General features: G+C 32.2%; 4 protein-coding genes across 5 annotated transcripts; 3 read left to right on the top strand and 1 right to left on the bottom strand.

The window, feature by feature from the left end:
* Window positions 1-1,777: 1,777 nt before the first annotated feature.
* On the top strand, window positions 1,778-2,868 carry LOC100527479 (uncharacterized). The gene is made up of 3 exons (NM_001249685.2): window positions 1,778-2,100; window positions 2,351-2,392; window positions 2,627-2,868. The coding sequence occupies exons 1-3, from the start codon at window positions 1,800-1,802 to the stop codon at window positions 2,719-2,721; spliced, it is 438 nt and encodes a 145-aa protein (NP_001236614.1). The 5' UTR covers window positions 1,778-1,799; the 3' UTR covers window positions 2,722-2,868.
* Window positions 2,869-7,660: 4,792 nt separating this feature from the next.
* On the top strand, window positions 7,661-10,043 carry LOC100809301 (MYB-like transcription factor ODO1). Its single transcript, XM_003538607.5, has 2 exons — window positions 7,661-8,029; window positions 8,971-10,043. The coding sequence occupies exons 1-2, from the start codon at window positions 7,767-7,769 to the stop codon at window positions 9,500-9,502; spliced, it is 795 nt and encodes a 264-aa protein (XP_003538655.1). The 5' UTR covers window positions 7,661-7,766; the 3' UTR covers window positions 9,503-10,043.
* Window positions 10,044-12,812: 2,769 nt separating this feature from the next.
* On the top strand, window positions 12,813-17,254 carry LOC100805582 (uncharacterized). Of its 2 annotated transcripts, XM_006590487.4 has the most exons (4): window positions 12,813-13,366; window positions 13,819-13,910; window positions 14,615-16,318; window positions 16,760-17,254. In XM_006590487.4, exons 3-4 carry the CDS (start codon window positions 14,647-14,649, stop codon window positions 17,113-17,115), a joined length of 2,028 nt encoding a protein of 675 aa, XP_006590550.1. In that variant the 5' UTR covers window positions 12,813-13,366; window positions 13,819-13,910; window positions 14,615-14,646; the 3' UTR covers window positions 17,116-17,254. The 2 variants fall into 2 exon arrangements, with proteins under 2 accessions (XP_006590550.1, XP_003538648.1); XM_003538600.5 differs by lacking the exon at window positions 13,819-13,910 and having other exon boundaries at window positions 12,814-13,366.
* A 3,895-nt stretch (window positions 17,255-21,149) lies between these two features.
* Window positions 21,150-22,030, bottom strand: LOC100527568 (putative calcium-binding protein). The gene has a single exon (NM_001251073.2). It carries the CDS (start codon window positions 21,894-21,896, stop codon window positions 21,453-21,455), a length of 444 nt encoding a protein of 147 aa, NP_001238002.2. The 5' UTR covers window positions 21,897-22,030; the 3' UTR covers window positions 21,150-21,452.
* Between the last annotated feature and the right edge of the window lie 997 nt (window positions 22,031-23,027).

The raw sequence follows: 23,027 nt of genomic DNA, 5'->3' as shown, positions 1-23,027 counted from the left end.
GGAGAAATTCATCCAAACAAGATCAAAATCAATAGAATTTATCTCCTAAGATAAGATTAACTTATCTATTTAACTTTTATAAAGTTTTTCGTTTAATTTCTACAAAAGTTGAAATTTATAAGTTATTTGAGCGTATGATAAAAGTTTAATTCATTTTAACTTCTTAATTTTTCTTATAATTGCTTATAAAGACATTTATGCAAACAGGACTTAACAAGTCAATCAAATTACATTCCATTCCTGTTTTTGTAAGTCCTAGATTCACTGTTTTTTACAAATCATATCCACACTTATCTCGGAACACTTTTGCCTAACATCCTACCAATTAACTCCCTTCCGTATTCATAATATTTTTTTTTTCTGGCTCTTCCTAGCTAGTTTTAATTTTCTTTTCTTTTTTCTTTACTCATTAATTTGTGAATTGTAAAGAAACGTTCCCTCGGACGATTTTTGAGCCAGGCAAAAGAATAAATTAAACATGCCCTTGTAGAGGATATAGACATATAGTTGTGTAAGTGCGATTCATTACATATTTCTAGAGTTTCAAAATTCAATTTGATATCTACCCCGCTCTGATCTCTCGAAATTTTGAATATCTTCCCATTCAATCAAACAATTAGTCAAAGACTACAGTGATTCATAATAAACTAATTTTGGTTGGTGCAATTTGGGCAAGAGAAACAAGAATTTGGCACTCACGTCAAAACCAGTCCCTTACTATTTCATTAAACCAAATCAATCAATCTATTTTTCAATAACGCCATCCTTGTTTTGACACCTTTAAGATGATCAAAGGTCAACTGCCATTTTTTGTTTAATTAAACTCGTTAGGTAATAAGTGGGATGGATGATGGGTTGCTAGGAATCAAGGAGAGAATCATTTTTTGTTTTATTTTTCGGTCCAAATGGAATCATTCATTTTGAAGCTTGATAATAATTAGTACAGCTACATGCAACCTACTTCATAACATTAAGTTGGAAACATATCGATCATATTATACGATCTAGATTAGACAACGTGGCTCACCTCCATTATTTTTCTATATATTTTACATAATTTGTTTATGTGTCCTTTTCAAATGTTTCATGCGTTAAAAACTAAAATATTAAATGAATGTGTGTTCACAAAATTGGCATGTTATATATGAGTCATTTATTTACTTGTACATAATATATATATATATATATATATATATATATATATATATATATATATATATATATATATATATATATATATATATATATATAATTTTAATAACTCTCTTTATCTTCATGCAAAATATTGAACGATAATCACTATAAAATGAAAGCAGCGATAAGAAACAAATATATGCAATGCAATGATCTTTTGAATTATTCTCCATTTTCATTTAAGTTCTTAAAGTTTTTCTCTGTAACTACAAAGAAAAAGTTTCTTAAACTCTTTTATGTGTATAATTTAGCCAATCTCTCTCTCTCTCTCTTTAAGTCGCATGAGTCCTGCTGAAGAATTAGCTTAATGTACTCCTACTATACTAGTATTATATTTATTTAAACAGTAATTCAACTGAAATAAATTTAGAGCTGAGCTGTAAGTGAAAGATAATTTTAAGAATTAAAATCGTGACTAAAAAATAATAAAGTAGTGCAACTATTTTGGTGGTGTTGTGTATAGCTATGGGAGGACGTGGCATCTCGTCTTTTGATTAGTGAATATGAAAAGTAAAGTCAACATATTTCCAGCGAGGCAATTTGAGTTGTTGAGCTATTTATGAAACTGGAAGAGAATCAGAGCATAGGAAGTAATATTCAACAAAATGTATCGCACTAGCATGTCTATGCCGTTAATGGTGGTGTTAGGCATGACTCTAGTAATTTGCTTGGCAAATGGGCAAGCTACACCCCCTTGCGCTAAACACCTAAGTCCATGTCTTGATGTCATGAACTCCACTAAGCCACCCGACACATGCTGCAATCCAATCAAAGAAACCCAGAGTACATGTTTCTGCCAACTTGTATCAACTCCGGGTATGCTTGAAGGTATTGGTACCACTATCGCTCAGGCTCTCAAACTTGCCAACTTATGCGGTGTCAACTTCACACTCACCACCTGCAAAGGTTAGCCAATCTGCATTATGATTTTCTGTCAGCTTCTAAAGTTTTCATTCTCTGTTTAAATGACAACAAAAACAGGACATTCAAAGATCATCATTTGTCTCAAAATTGTGATGTTGTTCCGGATGATCAATAAAATGTTCTATTAACATTTTACGTCTTCACAAGTTTAACTGCGTATGTAGTTTGGTGTGAATGAATTGATATTCGATTTCGATCCTGAAATTTTATTTTATTCTCTCCTAAATTTCAGCCTCTACTTCGGCTCCGCCTCCGTCCTTGGTGCAACCCCCGGGTAAGAACCCTCTCAAAATAAAAATTCCACTTAATTGAATTGTCGGTCATTTGAAAATTTACAATTTTTTTTTAATGAGTTTCACAATAAATTCAGTATTTTTCTTTTACAAATTGTAAACACACAAAATTACACATCTATCATAACTCAGCAGTTAGCAAGTGCCAGTATCAACAATAACCTTTCCACAAAAAAAAAATCAACAATAACCATTTTTTTTTTATCATTTTGCAGCAACGTTAGGAGGTGATGAAGGAGGTGCAAGCAGAGCTGCATTTACCGGACTCTCCTTCGCACTGTTCTTATGTGCTTGTGTGTTGTTTAATTAGGAAGGTGGACTTTTAGAATACCTTACCTCTATTGGAGTTGATAATTCCTTAATTTCCATTATATCGACCAATATGTAGTCTCTCAAACGATTACATTCTCCTTTGTTTTACGATTTCTTATCAATGTTTCTAAGGTTGGAAAATTATTCAATTAGTCACAATTTACTAATAAGACTTTGATTTAACCAAGTTGAAGTTATATTTGTGTGTGTGGGCTTTTAGGGGTCGATTTATTTTACGAATAAGTTTTTGATATTTGCTTCCTTTAATGACTTTTCATGGGATACAAATTTGCAAATCTAATCGCTATATCATGTGATATCTTGATCAATTATAAAAGTAAAAGCTTTAGATAAATTGAGGATTTATATCTATATAGACTTAGAGCGATAATAGTTGCACATCCAAGTATTTTGAACATTTATTGATACTCTTTATATGTGTCTATTTTTTTCTTGTGATTGCATCAAATATTTATTATTTTTTCTCTTTCTAGATATATATTAATATATGAGGTGTCCATTTAACATTTTTCAAAATTTTAAGAGGGGACAAATTATCTTGTGCCTTACATATACGCGTTAAGGGGAAATATTTATCTTGAAACTTAAAAATCACGAAAAATCAATTAATATTAGCTCCTTCTTTTTTAATATAAGAAGTGAACTATTGATTGATCAACTAGCTTACATTCTTACTGAAAAAAAAAAAACTAGTTTACATTCAACTCATATGGTGTTTTAATTTTCCTTCGTCCTAAACTTCATCTCAAATAATTCCAAGTAAATTACGTTCCACGGATACTAAATATATACCTCTTGGAAGTGCTATCGTCACGTCATTGCACCAAAGATTATGCCGTTGAAAGTTTGGACCTTTTGATCCGAAGTCCAATTGAATTATATTTACTGTTCCAATGTGTTGAAAAGAAAATGAAAACCCTTCTCCTTCTCAAGCGTGCACGAGACTAGTTGACGTTGCACCAAGAAGCTAAAAAAGTTAGTAGCACTTCAAATTATTTTTTGTTTAATTAATTAGTCTTGTCGACTGGTCTTCAACGACAATAAGTCCATATGATTAATATATATTTTGTGCGATGTTTGTTTCAGTGGGACAGTGACGACTACATTACTACTCTATGATTGTGTGATTACTTTCTCAAATACTTTAATCAATTACAGATTTACTGTTATATATTTTTTTCCTTTATCAGAAATCCCGGGTGTAGCACTTCAAATTATTTTCCATTGACCAAAAGAATTTTGTAATGGAGAAATTTACAATTATATATGATACTTATAAGACAGTTACGTTACTCATTATTCTGTCGTTTGATAGTTATTAAGTTTATTTTTAAATAAGACTTCAAAGTGTTTTTACAAACAAATATTGAATTGACTCTTTTAAAGGGTGAGAAATTAGTGATAGTTTTTTTTTAGTTTGAACTAAATTACTTTATAAATTTAATATATTTAAATTAAATATAAATTTATCCTTGCTCTGTTACTTTATAAATTAATTTAATTCTAATAAATTAAAAAGCATTAAATTTTATTTTATGTATTTATTTATTTTATTTTTATCTACTGTACTATATTTCTTTCTTTCCCACCAAAAGAAAGTGACAATGAAGTCGCAACCGCTGTATAATGAGGGGTGCAGTGCAGACAGCTTCAGCTTTCAAGCAAGGCCACCCTTAGTATGATTGTTTTTAAATTGCTTCGTATCACCCTCCCTACGCCTTCGTAGTTCGTACCTACCTTTCGTAACAAACAACAACAACAAGTACTCACTGATTGAAATGTAATTGAATAGTTACTTCGTTCAATTTTTCTTTTTGATAATCTTGAGTTTAATTTTCACTATGCACACTCTTTGTCTCTTTCAAAATGGTCAACATATACAACCAATTGATTCTTTAATTGAACATATTTTTCATAATTTTAAATATGTTTAATTTGTATTTTTAAATTTCACTTAAAATATTTATGCATACTTTTTTATACTTTTAAATGTTTTTAAAGCATTTTTAATTTATATTCTTATATTTACAATAAAGGAAAATACCCGTCAAATAAAGAAGATATATTTGCTAGTAAGTGAAAATTTTAGTTTTTTTTTCTTTAAAAAATGTGTGTATAATTGTGATTATGGATATATGTTTTCTAGATAGCTTAAACTTGTGTAATTTTGAATTTGTATCTTAATTAAAGATCGTACTTGTATTAAATTATTTTTAAAAAATATATAGTTTTTCAATTTTTTAAATAATTATATTTCGTTTTTTATACTTCCTAAACATGTTCCAAGAGTTCGTTAATTAATTGATAAAATTTTAAAATTGCATTGAATTAATACATGCCAAAGACTTAAAATTAAACTACAGTATTTTTCGTTTTTTGTTTAACACACGAGCTATTCTTATATAGTTGGCCATTTTAAATTGCTTCTTACATTAAGGGTTTGTTTATTTTAAAGTCGGGTAAAATTGATTTTAAATGATTAATATATATTGATGAGGTAAAAAGAATTAATTCTAAAATCTCATCAAATAGACACTAATTCCAGTCTATAGCAAGAAAAGTTGTGAATTTCTCTACAAGAATTGTTTGTTAATTATAATTTAAACTCACTTTCTCGTCCCAGAAATTAAGGATTCTTATGTTTTCCCACTTGAAATAATGAAATCTGAATCTTCTATGCGTTTGAAGTACATATCAGCCATTGGATCGAGTTTAGCAGTCCTGTTTATCTTCTTGCTTACCGGGAACTTGTATGTAATTAATGATTCACCGAAATTCACAGATAATGATGCAAGTAAGTATCTTACGTATAGTGCCTTGCAAGTCATAATAACTATGCCATTTTTTTCTATTCTATTATTGAGGCAATATTTGCTTTATCTTAAGTCAGCAATGCTAATTAGTAAGTCTTTTAAAAATTTAAAATGAAATAAGCGTTTTAAAGATCTTTTTAACAATAATATCATAATAATAACTATAATTTGGAGACAACATTTCCTCGTTGCTCATTCTAACAAGAATCCTCGTTCTAACATTTCCTTTTAATTAAAAAGCATCAGGCAAAGAACTCTTGCTAGCTGTTTGCACAGTAAGCCGACATATAAGTCAAAAGCAAAAAATTGAGGCTGGCAAGTACCCCTAACCTAAGTTGAAGGTTCCATGTAATTAATAAATTGTTATATTAAAGAGTCACATGATAGATCCATCAGAAGGATATGTATAGATCACGAGGTTTGGTTTTTTCTACATTTGACTGGGATATTCGCACGCAATGAAGCTAAAAGATTTTTATATACCATCGTCCGCGTTAAGATTTTTGCACAGATAACCACTTAAAAGTCATTTTTTTATATGCTACTTAAAAATAATCATAAATATGACTAAAATAATATGTCATGTCTAAAAAAAGTGAGATTTAATTATGAATGTAAAATGCTAAGGCCATGCATCTTGGAGTGGGACCTCTATTAACTACCCTATCAGGCAATCACTTGCGAATGTACACAATAAAAATGAAAATGAAAATACTATCCTCTATTTATGAAACTAACAAAAGAAGCAATTTGAAAAACCTTAAATCGTAAAAATAGAGGTGCAAATCGTTAAAATAAGAGTTTAAAAAGTAAAAGTTTATAGAAGTTGTCTTTGAAGACATACTTCTACAATTTGAGTAAGAAAAATTAAAAATTAGGTTTCATAAACAACACTTCTTTGAATTAAAAAAAATGTTTTAAAACACGATTTACCTATACATCCATAATAAATATAAAATTTACCTGTTATTTTAGTAATTTTTTTTAAAAAATACCCCTCATGGTAAAAAAGCCCATATATTTAAACCCCTTTTATTTTCTTTTTCTTCTTTTCCCCTCTTTTTAACACCACATTATTATTATTATTTTATTCCTCTTTTTAGTTTTTTACCTCGTACATATATACAGCCCAAAAGTGTGGTGTATATGTATCCTTTTTCATCCAAATACAAATATATGCTTGCATTTAGTTTCAACCTGGAATCAGCACAGTGCTGCCATTGTAACTGATTAGTAAAAAAAAAATCCTTTTTCGCATAGGAGGCATCTACAGAAACTCCTTTTAGCTTTTAGGAGACGTGATCTCATTTTCCTTTTAACCGATTAGTAAAAAATTAACCACAACCATTTAATTTGTTTTTAATTCTTTCCAATATACCGAAGTCGTGGGCTTGTGGAATGGTTCTATACTTCAACTAGGCATATTCGTTTGTCTAACTTTCCACGGTACGTAAGCATTGATAAAAAAAAGTTGGGAATTATTGTTAGTAACTTGGGAAAAAAAATAGAAGAAAAGTAAGATTGTGGCCCCGAAACTCAGGAGACCATTGTCCATTTCTGAATAACAAGAATGTACGTAATAATAGATAAAAAAAATCTACGTATATTTTTACATTTTCAAAAACTAAGGGCATCTGCTAGTTGTTCCTTCCACAACATGCAGCATAGATGGCCGGTGATTTTACGGCATTAGATCAATCACCCTGGAGCACATCTAATAGCTATAATTTCATCTCATCAAACGGTTATGATGCACATGCGGACCAAACACTTCTAGCAATCATCCCTACTCTATCATGATCTACTTCTAATAGGGACACGTAAACGTGGTGATGACGAAATGGTTGAGTAAGAGTGCAATTAGGGCAGTGGATTTGTAAAGGAAAAAATTGACAAAGATTAATCATTTAACACATTATTTCCCTTTAGGATGCTTACATGTAGCTCTGCCTTTGGGTCACCACGAGAACATCCAATATTAGTTCCCACACACCTTTCTGGTGGGCCCCAAAATTCCACCTCAGTTTTTCTCTGTCTCCTATTAATTTGAGTGTTGTTTGGGATGCATATTTTTTATTTAATTGGGCAGGAAAATGAGTGGGCTTAATTATTATATAAATAAAGGTGGGTTTGTGACTTTTGAGTCATGAGAAGAAGCTAGTGTTATGTTAGTGACACACACAGTTTGCATTGGTTGGTAGCAAGTGATATGGGGAGGCAACCTTGCTGTGACAAACTTGGGGTGAAGAAAGGTCCATGGACAGCCGAGGAAGACAAAAAACTCATAAACTTCATTTTCACCAATGGCCAGTGCTGTTGGCGTGCTGTTCCCAAGCTTGCTGGGCTTCGGCGTTGTGGTAAGAGTTGTCGTCTTCGTTGGACTAATTATCTAAGGCCTGACTTGAAGAGAGGGCTCCTCACACAGGCTGAAGAGCAGCTTGTTATCGATCTCCATGCCCGTCTTGGCAACAGGTTTTCCATTTTTTACTTGCTCAGCTTCCCAGCATTGTCTCTAGTCTTACTTCAAGACAATATGATTTGGGCCAGCTTTACATCATTCTTAATTATATACCAAAAAAATTAACAACTTATTGTATAAAAATTAGTTAAGGCCACATAATTTTAGACTATGTAATAAAGTTCTCGTTAATTTAGAGTTTAGCTATGAACCATGCATGCGCTTTAGCTTGGTTTCTCCTTCACTCATGTTTAAAGTAATTGCCATCGGTTACATGTATAAACAACCACGTATAATGTTCAAAAAGATCCTACATTTGAAATCATGTCTAAACTGGGCTAACTTAAGCAAAGTGATTGAAGGTTTATTATTACATTCCGCATAAAACATATAACGACCATACAAAAATATGGTCAATTATATTGTTCATATTCGCCATATTATATATTAGCTAGGAAAAAGAGAGATACTTTATTTCTCTTTATTTTTTTAAAAGTAGCAATAAAATAAAACCAGAGAGAGAAAATTAAATAAAATATGAGAGTGAACAGTTAATTTTTGTTGTAGTTTACTTAATAAAAAATAAAAATAAAAAGTTTATAAAAAAAATTAGACTAAAATGATAAGTTAGTTTTTGTTTTATCTTTGTTATAATAGTTTATTGTTTATAATTGTGGATTGTTCTCTTCGTACGATGCAAAAGTCATTAAATTGGTGATGATTGATGACGTGAAGAATAATGACATATACTTATTTGTTAGGAGATAGATGGCACTAATTCAATTGAAGATCTTACTTTAAGCGATCTATACGGTTTATTTGATATCAGAACTTACTTTGGGACTAAGAAAGACCCGCAGATCAAGCTTATCCGTAAATGTTGCGACTTAACTTACGGATGAGGTAATAAGTTTTGTTTGATGTATGATTGATTGTTGTAGTTTGTCTGTCTCAGGTGGTCCAAGATTGCTGCCAGGTTACCAGGAAGGACAGACAACGAGATTAAAAATCACTGGAACACCCACATTAAGAAAAAGCTCCTTAAGATGGGTATTGATCCTCTTACTCACGAACCTCTTAACAAACAAGTCTCATCCAAAGATAGTTCATCCTCTGAAGAGAATTTGCCACAAGCTGACAACACTCATCAGGTTAAGGAAAGTGATAGGGTTCTCAACTCAGAAGAAAATTCTAGCTCATCAGCAGCTGAAAATTCTTCTGGTGAAGAATCCCTTTTAGTGGAAAGCGATGTGTCTCTAATGAACACCATGTGGCTGGATGAAACTCCTCTAATGGACACATTATGGGACAATACACCTAAACTAGAGAATGCAAATAGTAACATGGGCTTGCCAATATGGGAGGATAATTGTGCTTGGTTGTTGGACTGCCAGGACTTTGGTATTCATGATTTTGGTTTCAATTGTTTCAGCGAGATCGAATCAAATGTACTGCAATCTATAGGCATGGACAGAAAAGGGCTTTAGGATGCAGTACATCTGGTAATTAAAGTTAGCCGTCCTTAAGAAACAGAGCATGCAATCAAACATGTGTATATGTGACAAAATGGGAATAAATCCTCTCGTGTCCATGTCATCGTTCAAATTTTGTGTTTATAACTTTCTTGATGAATATTAGATAAAGTTCTCCTTATTTTATTATTTATCAAGAAAGTGATACACACCAGATTTGAACATGATTTTGTTAAGTTAAAATTTGACCCTAAAGGATTAATAAAATACCATGGACTCGAAATTAGGTTCTTGGTGTTGTTGAATTTTATCTAGTTATTATGCTACATAATATTCCTGGATGGTAGACGACGAACCTTTCCTCTTATCAGGCTCATCACCAACCAAATCACAAAAAGGATACCGAACAAAATCCCCCAAATGCCACATTACTTGTATTCTTGTAAATGCTGTAAGCTTTTGTGTATGGTTGGCACAAGAAAATAGGAGAAGCCAAACAAATAGTGGGTTTTGTGATTGTGTAACTTATTGTATAAAGATGTTTAATTTGAAAATACTGTTAAAATCTTCTTTTATTGTGGTTATAAATTCTGCTATAATCTTTTCATTTCCTGGTTAGAGATGGATAGAGAAAAAAAATGGGGAGACGAAAATGATGACTTTCCTTGAACATTGAATCCACAAGTGAGGGTGGGGCGCATGTTTTGTTTCATGGCAGAATAACATTTTTGATATTCTAAATCTAATTCTAATGAAACGCAAGGATGGAGTGGAGTGAAGCGCATCTTTTGTCAATTGTCATAATGTTTTTTTTTTTTTTTTTAAATGTATCAATAGTGCTTTTATGCTATCATATACACGACAAGATGACAAATGACAACATCACCGCTCTCTCTCTCTCTCTCCTCTCACTGTCACCCTCTCTTGACCCTTTTTTTATATACCATAGGTTAATTTAGATTTTAATATTATAAAAAATAAATTTAGTCTCTAGTTTGAACAATCTTTAGTACGTAGTCAGGAATTGAAACGATTGATATAGTTTTTAATACTAAAGATTAAATTTACAGATGCTTAATATCAAAACTAAAATAATTGACAGATGCCAGTTTAAAAAGCTAAAATTCTTTTTTCGTTACTTGAAAAAAACTAAAATGTTCAATAATTATAATTTAGAGGCTAATGTAACGATTTATTAATACATTTTTCACAAAGGAGGTGTCTCAAATTTTTTAATGCCGGTGAGGTGGAATCTATAAAGTGAATATATATAAATACCTTTTATTTTGTAACTTCTTGGTCAAACACCTAAGACTCTAAGAGGAAAGGCTGTGGCAGTTTTGATCTAAAAAGAAAAAAAAATCTGGTATTTACACCTAATTGAATTAATCCATCACAGCACAGGTAACTGATGCATCAAACCCCTCTCTTTACCAAATGAACATAGATGTCAATGAATTAAGAAGTAGAGTTGGATGCCTACCATTTATAAGCGAAAGTATCGCAAGCTTCACATCAACCAACTCGAACCCGAATAATTTTTATTATTATTTTTAACCAAAAAAATCTCCAATCGATAGTTGAAATTTTTTTATTTCAGGCAAAGCAAAGAGATCTCCTTTTATCTCTTTCAACAAATTTTTCTCTATTCACATAATTATATATAAAATCCAACTATATACCAACTTTGCTGAAGCTAAAAGTTTAAATATTATAAGAGAATTGAGACACTTTCTGATAAATGTAAAACTATAATTTCATTGCATTCACCGAAACTAATCTAGCTGGGCCCTGACTATGCAAGTGGTTGGTTCATAATATATTCCCAGCACAGGGTTGAGGTTTTACTTCTATTTGCTTCTTCTTGAGCTACAATGTACGTGACAAGAAAGGAATGCTGTAATTGGCTAGCTTTGAACAGATAAAGACAAAAGAAAAACTCAATGGAGACCGCATTGTCCAAGGGGAAAGTTTCTGACAATTATATTTACTCACTTTGTCATCATTTTGGCAATAAAACTAATAAAAGTAATATTCTTAATCAGGGTGCCAGCATTGAATAAAGAAATTGTGCTTTAGGGAACTTTTTGATTCATTGCGCATCTCCGAACTTGATAGTACTCCCGTTAACTTAACTGCTTAAGTACTTGGTGGAGTTAATAATGATGACATTTTAGAAAACAAACAACACGATTTGGCCAACAAGCTTCATAATAACCTAACACCCCCGTCCAGGGATTTTTTCCTGTTATGTTATCTTCGAGGGTTGTTTCAAAGCTTTGGAACATTGAACAATTGTTAAGCATTCTTTTATTTATTTTATCATTCATTTCCTGAAATTCTTGGTTTGTAAAATTATATTAGACTCCAATTAATCCGAGTCAAGTTAAAAACATCTATTTAAGATTGTACAACTTCTATGAGGAATCAAATTTCTTTCCATTTTAAGTATTTTGACATTTTTTTTATGAATTTGAATTTTAGATAAAAAGTATTACACTTGATAATAATATTTTTTTTGTCATCGTTAGTATCATTCTCATTGTGACTGACGCTCACATCATCACTACCAACACTATCATTGACATCATCATTATCATTTTTATTATCTTTATTATCATTATTACCACTACTTACACTAACACCAACATCACCCATTACCACTACCAACATTGATATTCCATCATTGACATTGTTATTGTCACACCGATGTTGACATTATTGTTGTAACTCTTTAATTAATTTTAATCAAATTGAAATTTTTAAAATAAGTTTATTTTAAAACTAAAAATAAGAGGGGGAAAAATAAATTTAAATTTTAAAACTAGTTTTTAAAATTTTTGAAACATGATTGTTAACTTTAATTTCTTAAAAACTCATGACTAAAAACCATCACAAACACATTCAATAAAACCTATCAAAAGCTTAAATTTTGATATGATTCTTACTCTCGAGTGATGTTAAGTAACACCTTATTATAAATACAATTTTTTAATTAAATAACTGAATGTAAATAAAATATTTTTTTTACCAAATTACTTTTAGTTTAAAAAGATTTTAAAGTTAAAAAAATAAAAACAAAGGAACTTTTACTTTTATTTTAACTTTAACTTAAAAATAATATTAAATAAAAAAGTAAATAAGTTATGCACTTAACTACGTAATTGTGTTTTAGGACGTTGTTCTTCAAATGTAAATTACCACGAATCCTAAATTTTCTGAACTGTCCAGTAAAAAAAAAAAAGATTTCTGAACTGTCTAAAACTTTTTATACATGACTATTAAAATGAAAAAAAAAAAAGTATATATATAAACATGCCTGACAATATATGCAAACTTTTTATTGGGCTGATGTAGGCTGTTAGCTGTAGCATGAAGGGTGGAGTTTGATCCAATAGAATTTTGGTAAACTAACAGTTCTGACATTTGGTCAGTAACCACTTGTGAGTGAATTCCCATTTCAGAATCGATCAGAGAACAAGAAACTAGGAAACAGGAATTCGAGATCGACTTCTTGTTATGTTGTCTTGCTCTTTCCGTTTTAATCTCGTCTTATGAATTTCACATTTACAGTGTCCATGTCCATCCCTATGACCTTTTCCTCACTACCCTCTTCGCCATCAAAACATTATCCGAGGAAGAACCATACAGAAGATCCTGTAATTTGACGTTCATTCTAACAGCTAATTTCAACCGAATCACATCTTCGGCACTCCCACTCACACTCTATTCAGTTTCTAATTCTATCCAACTATACTATGCGTTGCACACCAATATAGCCATTATTCTCATCTAAGCTTTCCTTTTTTCAACTCCCCAACCCCAAAATTTTCCCAACTTAAGGCCTCTGAGCTCCCATTGAGAATTGAGATCCTCCAGGTACTTTTTCTCCTTTCTGAAAATTATCCTATCTATTTGCTCCATTACCCCTTTGTCCTGTTTTTATTTATTTACTTGCCCCCAACTTTATGTCTTTTTTTTTTTTTTCAATTTTGGATATAATGTATTTTGTCAATTTAGGCCACTATATTGCGCTTTTCTACCTGTTGTGAAATGAAGTGCCTTCTATTCATGATTCGTGAGTGGTAACTTAGTTGTAGATTTGTTTAAATTTAATTTAATCCTCGAAGCTATTATGCAACTGAACGATTATTATAGAAATCCTAGTTGATGCTGAATCTTTACAAGCTGATGCGCATTTATTTTGTCTTATATAGTTATTATGAAACTCAGAATCCATTTTAGTCTGCTAAGTTTATGTGATCCTGGATCCTATATAATCTGATTCTTTTATATACCTAAGTTAGTAATCTTTCACATTTGACTTCTAGAATGCACGGTACGTTGTGTTGTAGACATGCTCGTTTACTCCTATTCTCTCCCACCACCTTGCTGGGAAGGATATTGCATTCATCGATGACAGGTTGAAACTATCTCATGAAATACTCTTTCTTATTAATTTCCAAGATAGCAAAGATATCTTACAATTACCTGGTTGTGAAAAGTAGAGAATTGTAACCTTTAGAAAGGTCAAATGGGAATGGAGAACAAGAATCAAATTTATAAGACAGGTTTGGTTGATAGAACAAGTTGGAACCTGGAACTGAAATTAGATATAGTACATTAGCCATTCAATGGGAACTTACTTCAAATACCTTTTTTTTGCTAAGCAAGAATATAGTTAACATGCAATGGTTGCTGCTTGTGATAAGTTTATCTGCTAATTTGAACCAATTGGATGTGTTTTAATCTTCTTAGTCCTTGCTATATGCTTTCTACCAACTATCCTTCTCTCTCTGCTGCTCCCTTGCTCTAGTCTTCATTATTCTTTACTGAACGAGAATGCAGACCAAAGCTTACTTGTTTGGTTTGACTATTGTTATTTTATTTTCATAGTAAATGAATGTGATTGTTTACCATTGCTGAAAATTGTTGTTGATTATCGTAGGGCAAGGTGAAGTTTGATTGTGTGGTTGAAAGATGTTATGGTTATTGTAAGGTTCCTTTTTTGCTGTGTTTAAAGACGCTTTGTCCACAGTAGGTTGTATATTGATATTATTTTAAATGCTTGATTTAATTATGTACAATTTTGTTGATTGTATCCATTTTCTTGCTGGCCTTGCTTAGTGGTGGCTCATCTTGTGTGATCTTTTAAGAGAATGGTTCGTGGAAGAGATGCTTGTTGGGAACATTGTGTCCTGGTTGATGCTACTAAACAAAAGGTCAGATGTAATTATTGTCAACGGGAATTCAGTGGAGGTGTATACAGGATGAAATTTCACTTGGCTCAAATTAAAAACAAAGATATCGTTCCATGCACCGAAGTTCCAACTGATGTACGGGACCATATTCAAAGTATATTAAGTGCTCCCAAGAAACCAAAAACTCCCAAGAAACAAAAGACAGATCAAGCCACTGTTGCAAATGGTCAACAGAATAGCTCTTCTGCTAGTGGTGGATTCCATCATAACCATGGATATAGTGGGCAGAATGGTAGTGCTTGTCCATCTTTATTATTTCCAAATCCTTCACCAAGTGCCCAGCCATTAGAACATGATGCCCAAAAGCAAAAGCAGGATGACGCTGATAGAAAACTTGCCATATTTTTCTTCCACAATTCTATTCCTTTTAGTGCTGCTAAATCCATCTATTATCAGGAGATGGTGGATGCTGTAGCTCAGTGTGGGGTAGGCTATAAAGCACCAAGTTATGAGAAATTAAGATCTACTCTTTTGGAAAAAGTGAAAGCTGATATTCACAGTGATTACAAAAAATACAGAGATGAGTGGAAAGAAACTGGATGCACAGTCTTATGTGATAACTGGTCTGATGGTAGGACTGGATCACTTGCTGTTTTTTCTGTTGCATGCCCTAAAGGAACGTTGTTCTTGAAGTCAGTTGATGTTTCAGGTCATGAGAATGATAGTACTTATTTGTTTGAGCTTCTGGAGTCAGTTGTGCTGGAAGTTGGCGCAGAAAATGTTGTTCAGGTTATAACAGATGCTAGCGCTAGTTATGTTTGTGCTGGAAGGCTTCTCATAGCGAGGTATAGTTTTTTGTTTTGGTCTCCTTGTGTCGCTTATTGTATTGATAAGATGTTAGAGGATATTGGTAGACAAGATTGGGTAGGCACAGTCCTGGAAGAGGCAAAGACAATCACACAGTACATTTATAGTCATGCATGGATATTGAATATAATGAGAAAGTTCACAGGAGGGAAGGAATTAATCAGGCCAAAAATTACTAGATTTGTCACTAATTTCCTTTCCTTGAAATCTATAGTCATGCAAGAGGATAATATAAAGCATATGTTTTCTCATTCAGAATGGTTGTCTTCCATATATAGAAGACGTCCAGATGCACAAGCCATTAATTCATTGCTATATTCAGATAGATTTTGGAAGTATGCACATGAAGCTGTGAGTGTTTCTGAGCCACTGGTGAAATGCCTGAGGATGGTTGATGGTGATATGCCTGCTATGGGTTATGTATATGAAGGTATAGAGAGGGCAAAGGTTGCGATCAAGGCATATTATAAGGGAATCGAAGAAAAATACATCCCTATCTGGGATATAATTGATCGGAGATGGAATATGCAAATTCATTCATCATTACATGCTGCAGCTGCATTTCTTAATCCTTCAATTTCTTACAACCCAAACTTCAAGAAAGATTTGAGGATGAGGAATGGGTTTCAAGAAGCCATGCTCAGGTTGGCAATAACTGATAAAGACAAAATGGAAATCACCAAAGAACTTCCTACTTACATCAACGCCCAAGGTGCACTTGGGACTGACTTTGCTGTCTTGGGAAGAACACTGAATGCCCCTGGTATGGCTCTTCAACAATTAGATACCTTCCGTTGTGTTGTAATTTGAGAGTCATTGTTGAAGTGCATTGTACTTCTGCTTGACATACCCTTATTGTTGCATCATACCAATTGCATCTACCAAAATAGTTGCAACCTTTTACACTAACTCAGTCAACACTCAACAGTTCTATAGCTCTAGTACATTTTACAGCTAAGTCAGAAAATTATTGGTTGTAGCCCTTGTATTGAACCATGTCTAGAGGAATTTTAAGTATCAAGGATATGAAGAACAAGTAACATGAAAAATGGTCATGGAGGATTAGCTTTAGCCTTTAGATGTTTCAAAAGCTTGTGCTCTTGTATAGTCCCGCTGACTTTTTCTTCTTTTCTCAATTAAGCATGCATCTTGTGTTTTTGTGCTTCTGAAATGTTTTTGCTTATTTAATTTTATGGATGTCTAGGCGACTGGTGGGCCAGTTATGGTTATGAAATCCCCACACTCCAGAAAGCTGCAGTGCGAATACTTAGCCAACCTTGTAGTTCCCTTTGGTACAGGTGGAACTGGAGCACTTTCGAGAGTATACATAACAGAAAACGTAACAGAGTGGAGCTGGAAAAATTCAGCGAGTTGGTTTTTGTGCATAGCAATCTTTGGTTACAAACCATTTTCAAACGTAGAGAAGCAAAATCTGAACCTATCATCTTTGATGAAATAGATTGTAGCTGTGAATGGCCCTCTGAAATAGAATCTTCACCCCCACTTATGGATGATTCGTGGTTGGACGATTTCCCCCTTCAATGCAGAGGAAGTCCTTAGCATTGCGAGGTAAGGACAAATTTAATTAAATCATTTTGTATAATTTTGTACATTTGGATAATAGTTGAAATTTATGTATAGAAATATACAGTTAAATCACTTTTACTTTGTAATATGACATAACTACAAATTTCTAAAATCCTTTCAATCAATTCACACCCTTTTAAAAAAAATGATTAATTACATTAAAATTATAAATAATTTATATTGTTCTTGTCAAATTATCCTTTATATCTCTCCACTTAATTGTTTCTTACCTAAAATTGATTAATATTTGAAGAGATAGAATATATTTAGTAATTAAATAAAGGTATTGTAATGCAACAAACAATTAAAAGATCTTATAAAAAAATAATACGGAATAAAGTGAAACTGATCTTACATATAAAAAATAAGGAAACATTTTCAGTAAACCGATGACATGTAAAATAATAATAATAAGACTATTAATACCCGATTTACCAAACAATATTTCTAAAATAAATTGAAGATGTGGTGTAGTGAAGGGAAATGTTGCCATGACTGGAATTGCATGGTCTACATCGTTGCGCTAATTATTTATAATAATAATTTTAATATAATTAAGCCGTCGGAAATATGGGGTTAGAAAATTATTCTCGAGATTTTTATAAGATAATAAAATAAATGTTTAGTATATGACATTCTTTCTGTAAAAAAAATTTTATATCACATTTTTTCTTATAAATACCTAGGAATAAAGTCTCATTATATTTGTAGGAATAATATTCCTATAAATAAACAAATAATCTGTAAAATAAATGATCTCTTAGAAAATTTTAAATAAAATATTTTTTAAACCATTTTCAGTAGATATTTTAACTTCTGAAAAAATAATAAATACTTTATAATTATTTTTAAACAAATTTAAATATATTTTTGTTAAAAAAAACATCTTTAAAAGAACAAGCTCCATAAATTAATTCACAATGACGTGCTATGTCCAAGTTTATTAAGGTTGCCTTAAGAATAAGAAAAAAAGGATTGTTCTCAACCAATTCGAGGTTTATTATAAAAGAAAGTTCCACGTGTTGGGGAGGATTAGACTTATTAACCTTTTATTAAAGTTTTTTTAAATGATTAATAATTTTTATTTAAATTTATAGTTAACTTAATAATTTTATTAATCACAATTATTACTTAATAATATACCAAAGGATCAAAATAATCAATTTATAAAATTAAGAAAAACAAATGTTACAATAAAAAAAAACCAAAATTATGAATTTAATTAAACAATTAGAGAAATCAAAATTATAATTTAATATAATTAATATCCAAAAAATAAAAAATAAATGTTCCGGTCCAATAAACTTTCAATTAGAAGGGAAACTTGCTAGTATGCAATATTTAAACCAAACTTTATTGACTTAATATCATTTTTGATCTATTATATTTTTTATTTATTTTATTTTAATTCATTAAATTTTAAATCATTAAGTTTTAAAAATTTTATCCTGATTCTTTAAGTTTCTAAAATGTTTTTGGTCCTTTTTTCAATTTTTGTTAGAAATTTTCACATTTTGTTAACTTTAAAATTTTGAAATAATTGATTTAACATAATGACATCACTATCATTATTTTATTTAAAAAAAATAAAAAAACTAAAAAATAGACAAAATAAAAGGAGATGACAAAAAACACTTGCAACGCTCGTCCCTAATGATAGATAGTATATGTGTCTTCAAGGGTAGTTTTAAGGGCTTCCACGACACATACCATAATAATTTTAAGAAATATTTTTCTTAACAAGCAAGTAATTAATTCGTTCATCAGAAAAGGAACAAGTGACTAAGTGTTGTGTTTGATGAAATAAAAGAGAGAGAGAAAAAAAAAAGGGTAAGTATTGTTTGAGCAAAGTTTTAATCTTGCGGGATTTGTGTTCAATTCTGGTAATTATGGTCTCTACATTATTTGCTTCAACGAACCCTTCTGCTCCTGCCATAGCTGAACCAGCACGCTCCAGACACTTAGATTTGTCGTCTTGCAGCAGGACCATCACCGTGACATGGACAACCTTGAAATCAACCGTGATGGATTCATCAGCCGCTTGCCACCGTGCGTGTTTGCAAAGTTCTGGATCTTGAGGGTTGCGTGGTTGTTTGGGTCAGATCTAGATGGAGGTGGTGAGGGTGGAGATGTGCACAACAATGCGGTGGTTGGGTTGCTATTGTCGTCTTCTTTGTCCAAAGGTGAATCCCTTTCCATTGCTGGCGAAGATGATCAGGGGATGGGTATTTTGGTGGTTTATAATTTTTGAAATAAAATAAACATAGTCACAGTTAAAATGTTAACGAGATCCTATCATTTGCTACCAGAAATCGAGAGAAAGGATCAAAATGAGATACTTTAAAAACTAAATACTAAAATAAAACTTTTAAAACTTAATATACTAAAATAAAATAATTACAAAACATAAGTCCAACAAAAAACAAACTTCACCTTATCCCCCCACCACCACATCAGGATTCTCTCTACAGTCAAATTTTTCACGCATTCACCCAGTCCCAGCCAGTTAATGATCACCGTTTGAAGAAAATCAGACGGATTATATTTAATTTATAGATCAGACTTAAAATATACATCTAAAATATGAGTTGTCCATCTATATTTAACGGTTCCGATTTGTGACCACGTGATTCCAGCAAATCCAATCCCCCAGCACACATTATTTTTTGTTTATCCAGTCTACTGTGGCCACAGTGCATTTCTCATAAACTTTGTCTTCAATAGAAATCATCATGAAAAACAAGAATGAAATAGCATAAAAAACAAAACTAGCAACTAGCTTATAGTGTGTTTGAAAACACGTTAGAAAGTGCTAAACGTTGATCCCCAATGCAACTAAACCCTAATTTATCTTTCGGAATGATCAAATCAATTGAGAATTTCTAAAACTTAAACCAATCCCTTCTTCGGATACTGAATTCCAAACAAAATAAGAGCTTGGTATTCAAATCAAACATCATAAAGAAGTACATAATTTTCACCACGTAAGCAAAACTAGAATAAAGTCACAAGACTCGTTACAAATGCACACAATCAAATAAAACATATAAAAGTTCCGTTATAGCTTATGAAAAAAAGACAATACCTATACCATGTCAGTCAAAAAGGCTTAGGAGTTTCAAAAGGTAATCACAACAGAACATACAAGGGTTCGAACAAATTGAATTGAAATTGCATATCAATAATGCGGCCATGTGCAATACTTATAAAAGGGAAGGGACTGCAGGGTGCAACAGACATACAAGAAACACGATGCATAATATGACACATCAACTGCAGAATGTAAGACCACAATGCCAGATGCAAAACATAACCAGAAATTCATATAAAATTAAACACACAAGCACACAGACACTTGCATGATGCATGCAAGGAAGAAAAATCAATCAAGTCATAGTTGATCTTCATTCCTGTTCAGTGAATAATAGAGTAATCAACAAAAAGTTTAGGACGTATTTAAGATGAGTTTGACAGTCTACTTTTGACATTCGATGTTCAAAAGCATCATATTGAAGTTTATCCTGTCATGGACAGTAGCTCAATACTACTATTATTGTCTTTTGATGCCATAAAGTTCACTACTACTATCATCTTTAAGCTCAACATTTCAAAGGTAATTATGAAATTATCCTTACAAAACATAAAGGATTTAAATATCCATTTATACAATGAAAACCGGTGAAAAGCCACCACCCATTTATACAATGAACGCTCAACTGCTGTTGAGCTATTGAATATATGTCAACTTTGTGACTGACTACCAATTCCAGGGAGATAAACTTTCCATAACAAAGTATTTTATATAATAATTTCCTTGCGTAAAACAATCTTTTCTAAGGAAAATTGTATGCATTTGTCTCTTCCTCAAACAAGAAAAGTCAGATGCACCAAGAAAATATGCAGCAAACTGGAGGAAATTTACACGGGTAGGGTTTGATTATTATTTGATAGTATTGTGCCTAGCAGCGCCCTCTCTCTAGTCTCTACTTGGCTCGAAATCAGAAACACAGATTTGATCAAACAAGAAATAAAGGATTAGATACACAAATACTTGGTCTGAATTACAGCATGCAAATATAGACTAGCTCAGAATCAGATCTCATAATAATACAAATAAAACCCAAAAGCAAATAGGGCAAATTGAGCAGCCACCGTTTCCTAAAACCTCCCTCGGTTAGCCACAAACCATAAAATTAAAACACAGGACGATTAACCAATCTATTGGTTGGTCCACTGAAAAGGCAAACACGAGAAAGCAATAATAGCGGAGAAAGAGAAAAGAACACTGGAAAGAGAGAATCGAATCGGCGTTACTTGGCGACCATTCTGGAGATGAAATCCTCGTAGCGGATCTTGCCGTCGGAACCGACGTCGACTTCACGGATCCACTCGTCGAACTCGGAGGGCTCGAGCTTCTCGCCGATGTTGGTGAGGATGTGGCGGAGCTCGGAGACGGCGACGAAGCCGGTGGAGTCCTTGTCGAGGACCTTGAAGGCGTCGCGGAGTTGGCGATCGAAGGGTTCGGGTTTCATGTGTTTGGCCATAAGATCGAGGAATCGGGGGAAGTCGAAGGGAGCCGTGAGGTTCTCTTCGGCCACGATGGCTTTGAGTTGGGCCTGAGTCGGGTTCCCTCCCAGAGACCTCATCAGGATCCCCAGCTCCGACGGCGCGATCCGACCGTCACCGTCTGTGTCGAATAAAGAGAAAGCTTCCTTCATTGAAGACACTTGCTCATCGCTCAGATCCTTACCCATTTTGCCTTTTTTTCCTTTTCCCCTTCTCTTCTTCTCTCAAGTTGAAAAATGAAAATGCTCTCCTCTCCCTCAGATGTGATGATGCATTGCATGTTACTCCTCTTTTCCATTTTTTAAGTCCCCCGCGTTTTACGACGTCGTTGTAAGTTGTAACGTCCGTTTGGGCCCGAAGAAGCGTAAGCCCATCATCGAGATCGTCAATTATTTCAGCATGCCAGGGAAATGTCGGACTATAGGAAACTGAAACGAAGATTAATGTATCATCAATCCTTGGATTGCACCCACCGCCACCGGTTCGCTTCTTACTGTATTATTACTAGTACTTTCTAGTTAGACCTTAGCAACAAAACAAGTTCAAGAGGTAACGAATTGTATTTTAATCTCTTCTTATTTGGTTTTTTAAAAAATACCACTTATATCCATTGTGTTACTGTTAATACCCCCATTTTTCGATTCTATCGAAAATTGATATGTGAAGATTAAAGAAAAAATTATCAAGACTAAAGCAACAAACAGAGAAGATTTTTAAAAAATTTATAAAAATTATGAATAGTTAGGATTTATATTCTATAGATATTAGTTATCCTTGGGTTAGTGTAATGTTTCAACCAATTATTTTTACTTAATAAAATTTCGATTATCCTTCCTTCTTCTTATATTTCCTTTTTTTTTCTCGTAACACCTTCATTTGTTAATGTCTCATTCTTCTTCTTATATCACATTTCTCTTTTGAGGTTTCTTTGTTTTTTCAATGTTTCCTTTTTCTTATTTTATTTGATTATGTTTGCAATTATATATTTTAGATCCAATTGAACATATAAAAATTTAACACATACTAGGGGATAAAGAGTCTTTAAAAAAAAATTATTCACTTCTTCAATTTTATATAGAATTATATTTGTTGACAAAAATAAATAAATGCAAAATTTACCGTCAAAGCAGTCACACAACTTGACATTTTGTTATTCTTTAGGTTGTTTTATTATTACATTTTCTTTAACAAGTCTAGTTAATGGAACTCATTTATAATGCTTTGATCTTTCTTGTTTTCTTAATTATATGATCGGTGAGTTATTTATGTAAACTCTCACTCTAATGTTATTAGGAAATAACTAAATAAGCAAATTGCTA

Source organism: Glycine max, chromosome 11 (assembly GCF_000004515.6).
Source record: "Glycine max cultivar Williams 82 chromosome 11, Glycine_max_v4.0, whole genome shotgun sequence".
Classification (NCBI taxonomy): Eukaryota; Viridiplantae; Streptophyta; class Magnoliopsida; order Fabales; family Fabaceae; genus Glycine; species Glycine max.
Note: the sequence above shows the minus strand (reverse complement) of the source record. Positions and strands in the feature narration are given on the sequence as shown.

What these genes read in the sequence shown, in the direction of transcription:
- LOC100527568 (NM_001251073.2), bottom strand. Translation starts at nt 21,896, where the DNA reads ATGGGTAAGGATCTGAGCGATGAGCAAGTGTCTTCAATGAAGGAAGCT.
- LOC100805582 (XM_006590487.4), top strand. Translation starts at nt 14,647, where the DNA reads ATGGTTCGTGGAAGAGATGCTTGTTGGGAACATTGTGTCCTGGTTGAT. An exon ending in AAGAACACTGAATGCCCCTG is followed by an intron (nt 16,319 to 16,759) that starts GTATGGCTCTTC and finishes ATGGATGTCTAG; the next exon opens with GCGACTGGTGGGCCAGTTAT.
- LOC100809301 (XM_003538607.5), top strand. Translation starts at nt 7,767, where the DNA reads ATGGGGAGGCAACCTTGCTGTGACAAACTTGGGGTGAAGAAAGGTCCA. An exon ending in CATGCCCGTCTTGGCAACAG is followed by an intron (nt 8,030 to 8,970) that starts GTTTTCCATTTT and finishes TGTCTGTCTCAG; the next exon opens with GTGGTCCAAGATTGCTGCCA.
- LOC100527479 (NM_001249685.2), top strand. Translation starts at nt 1,800, where the DNA reads ATGTATCGCACTAGCATGTCTATGCCGTTAATGGTGGTGTTAGGCATG. An exon ending in CACACTCACCACCTGCAAAG is followed by an intron (nt 2,101 to 2,350) that starts GTTAGCCAATCT and finishes CCTAAATTTCAG; the next exon opens with CCTCTACTTCGGCTCCGCCT. An exon ending in GTCCTTGGTGCAACCCCCGG is followed by an intron (nt 2,393 to 2,626) that starts GTAAGAACCCTC and finishes ATCATTTTGCAG; the next exon opens with CAACGTTAGGAGGTGATGAA.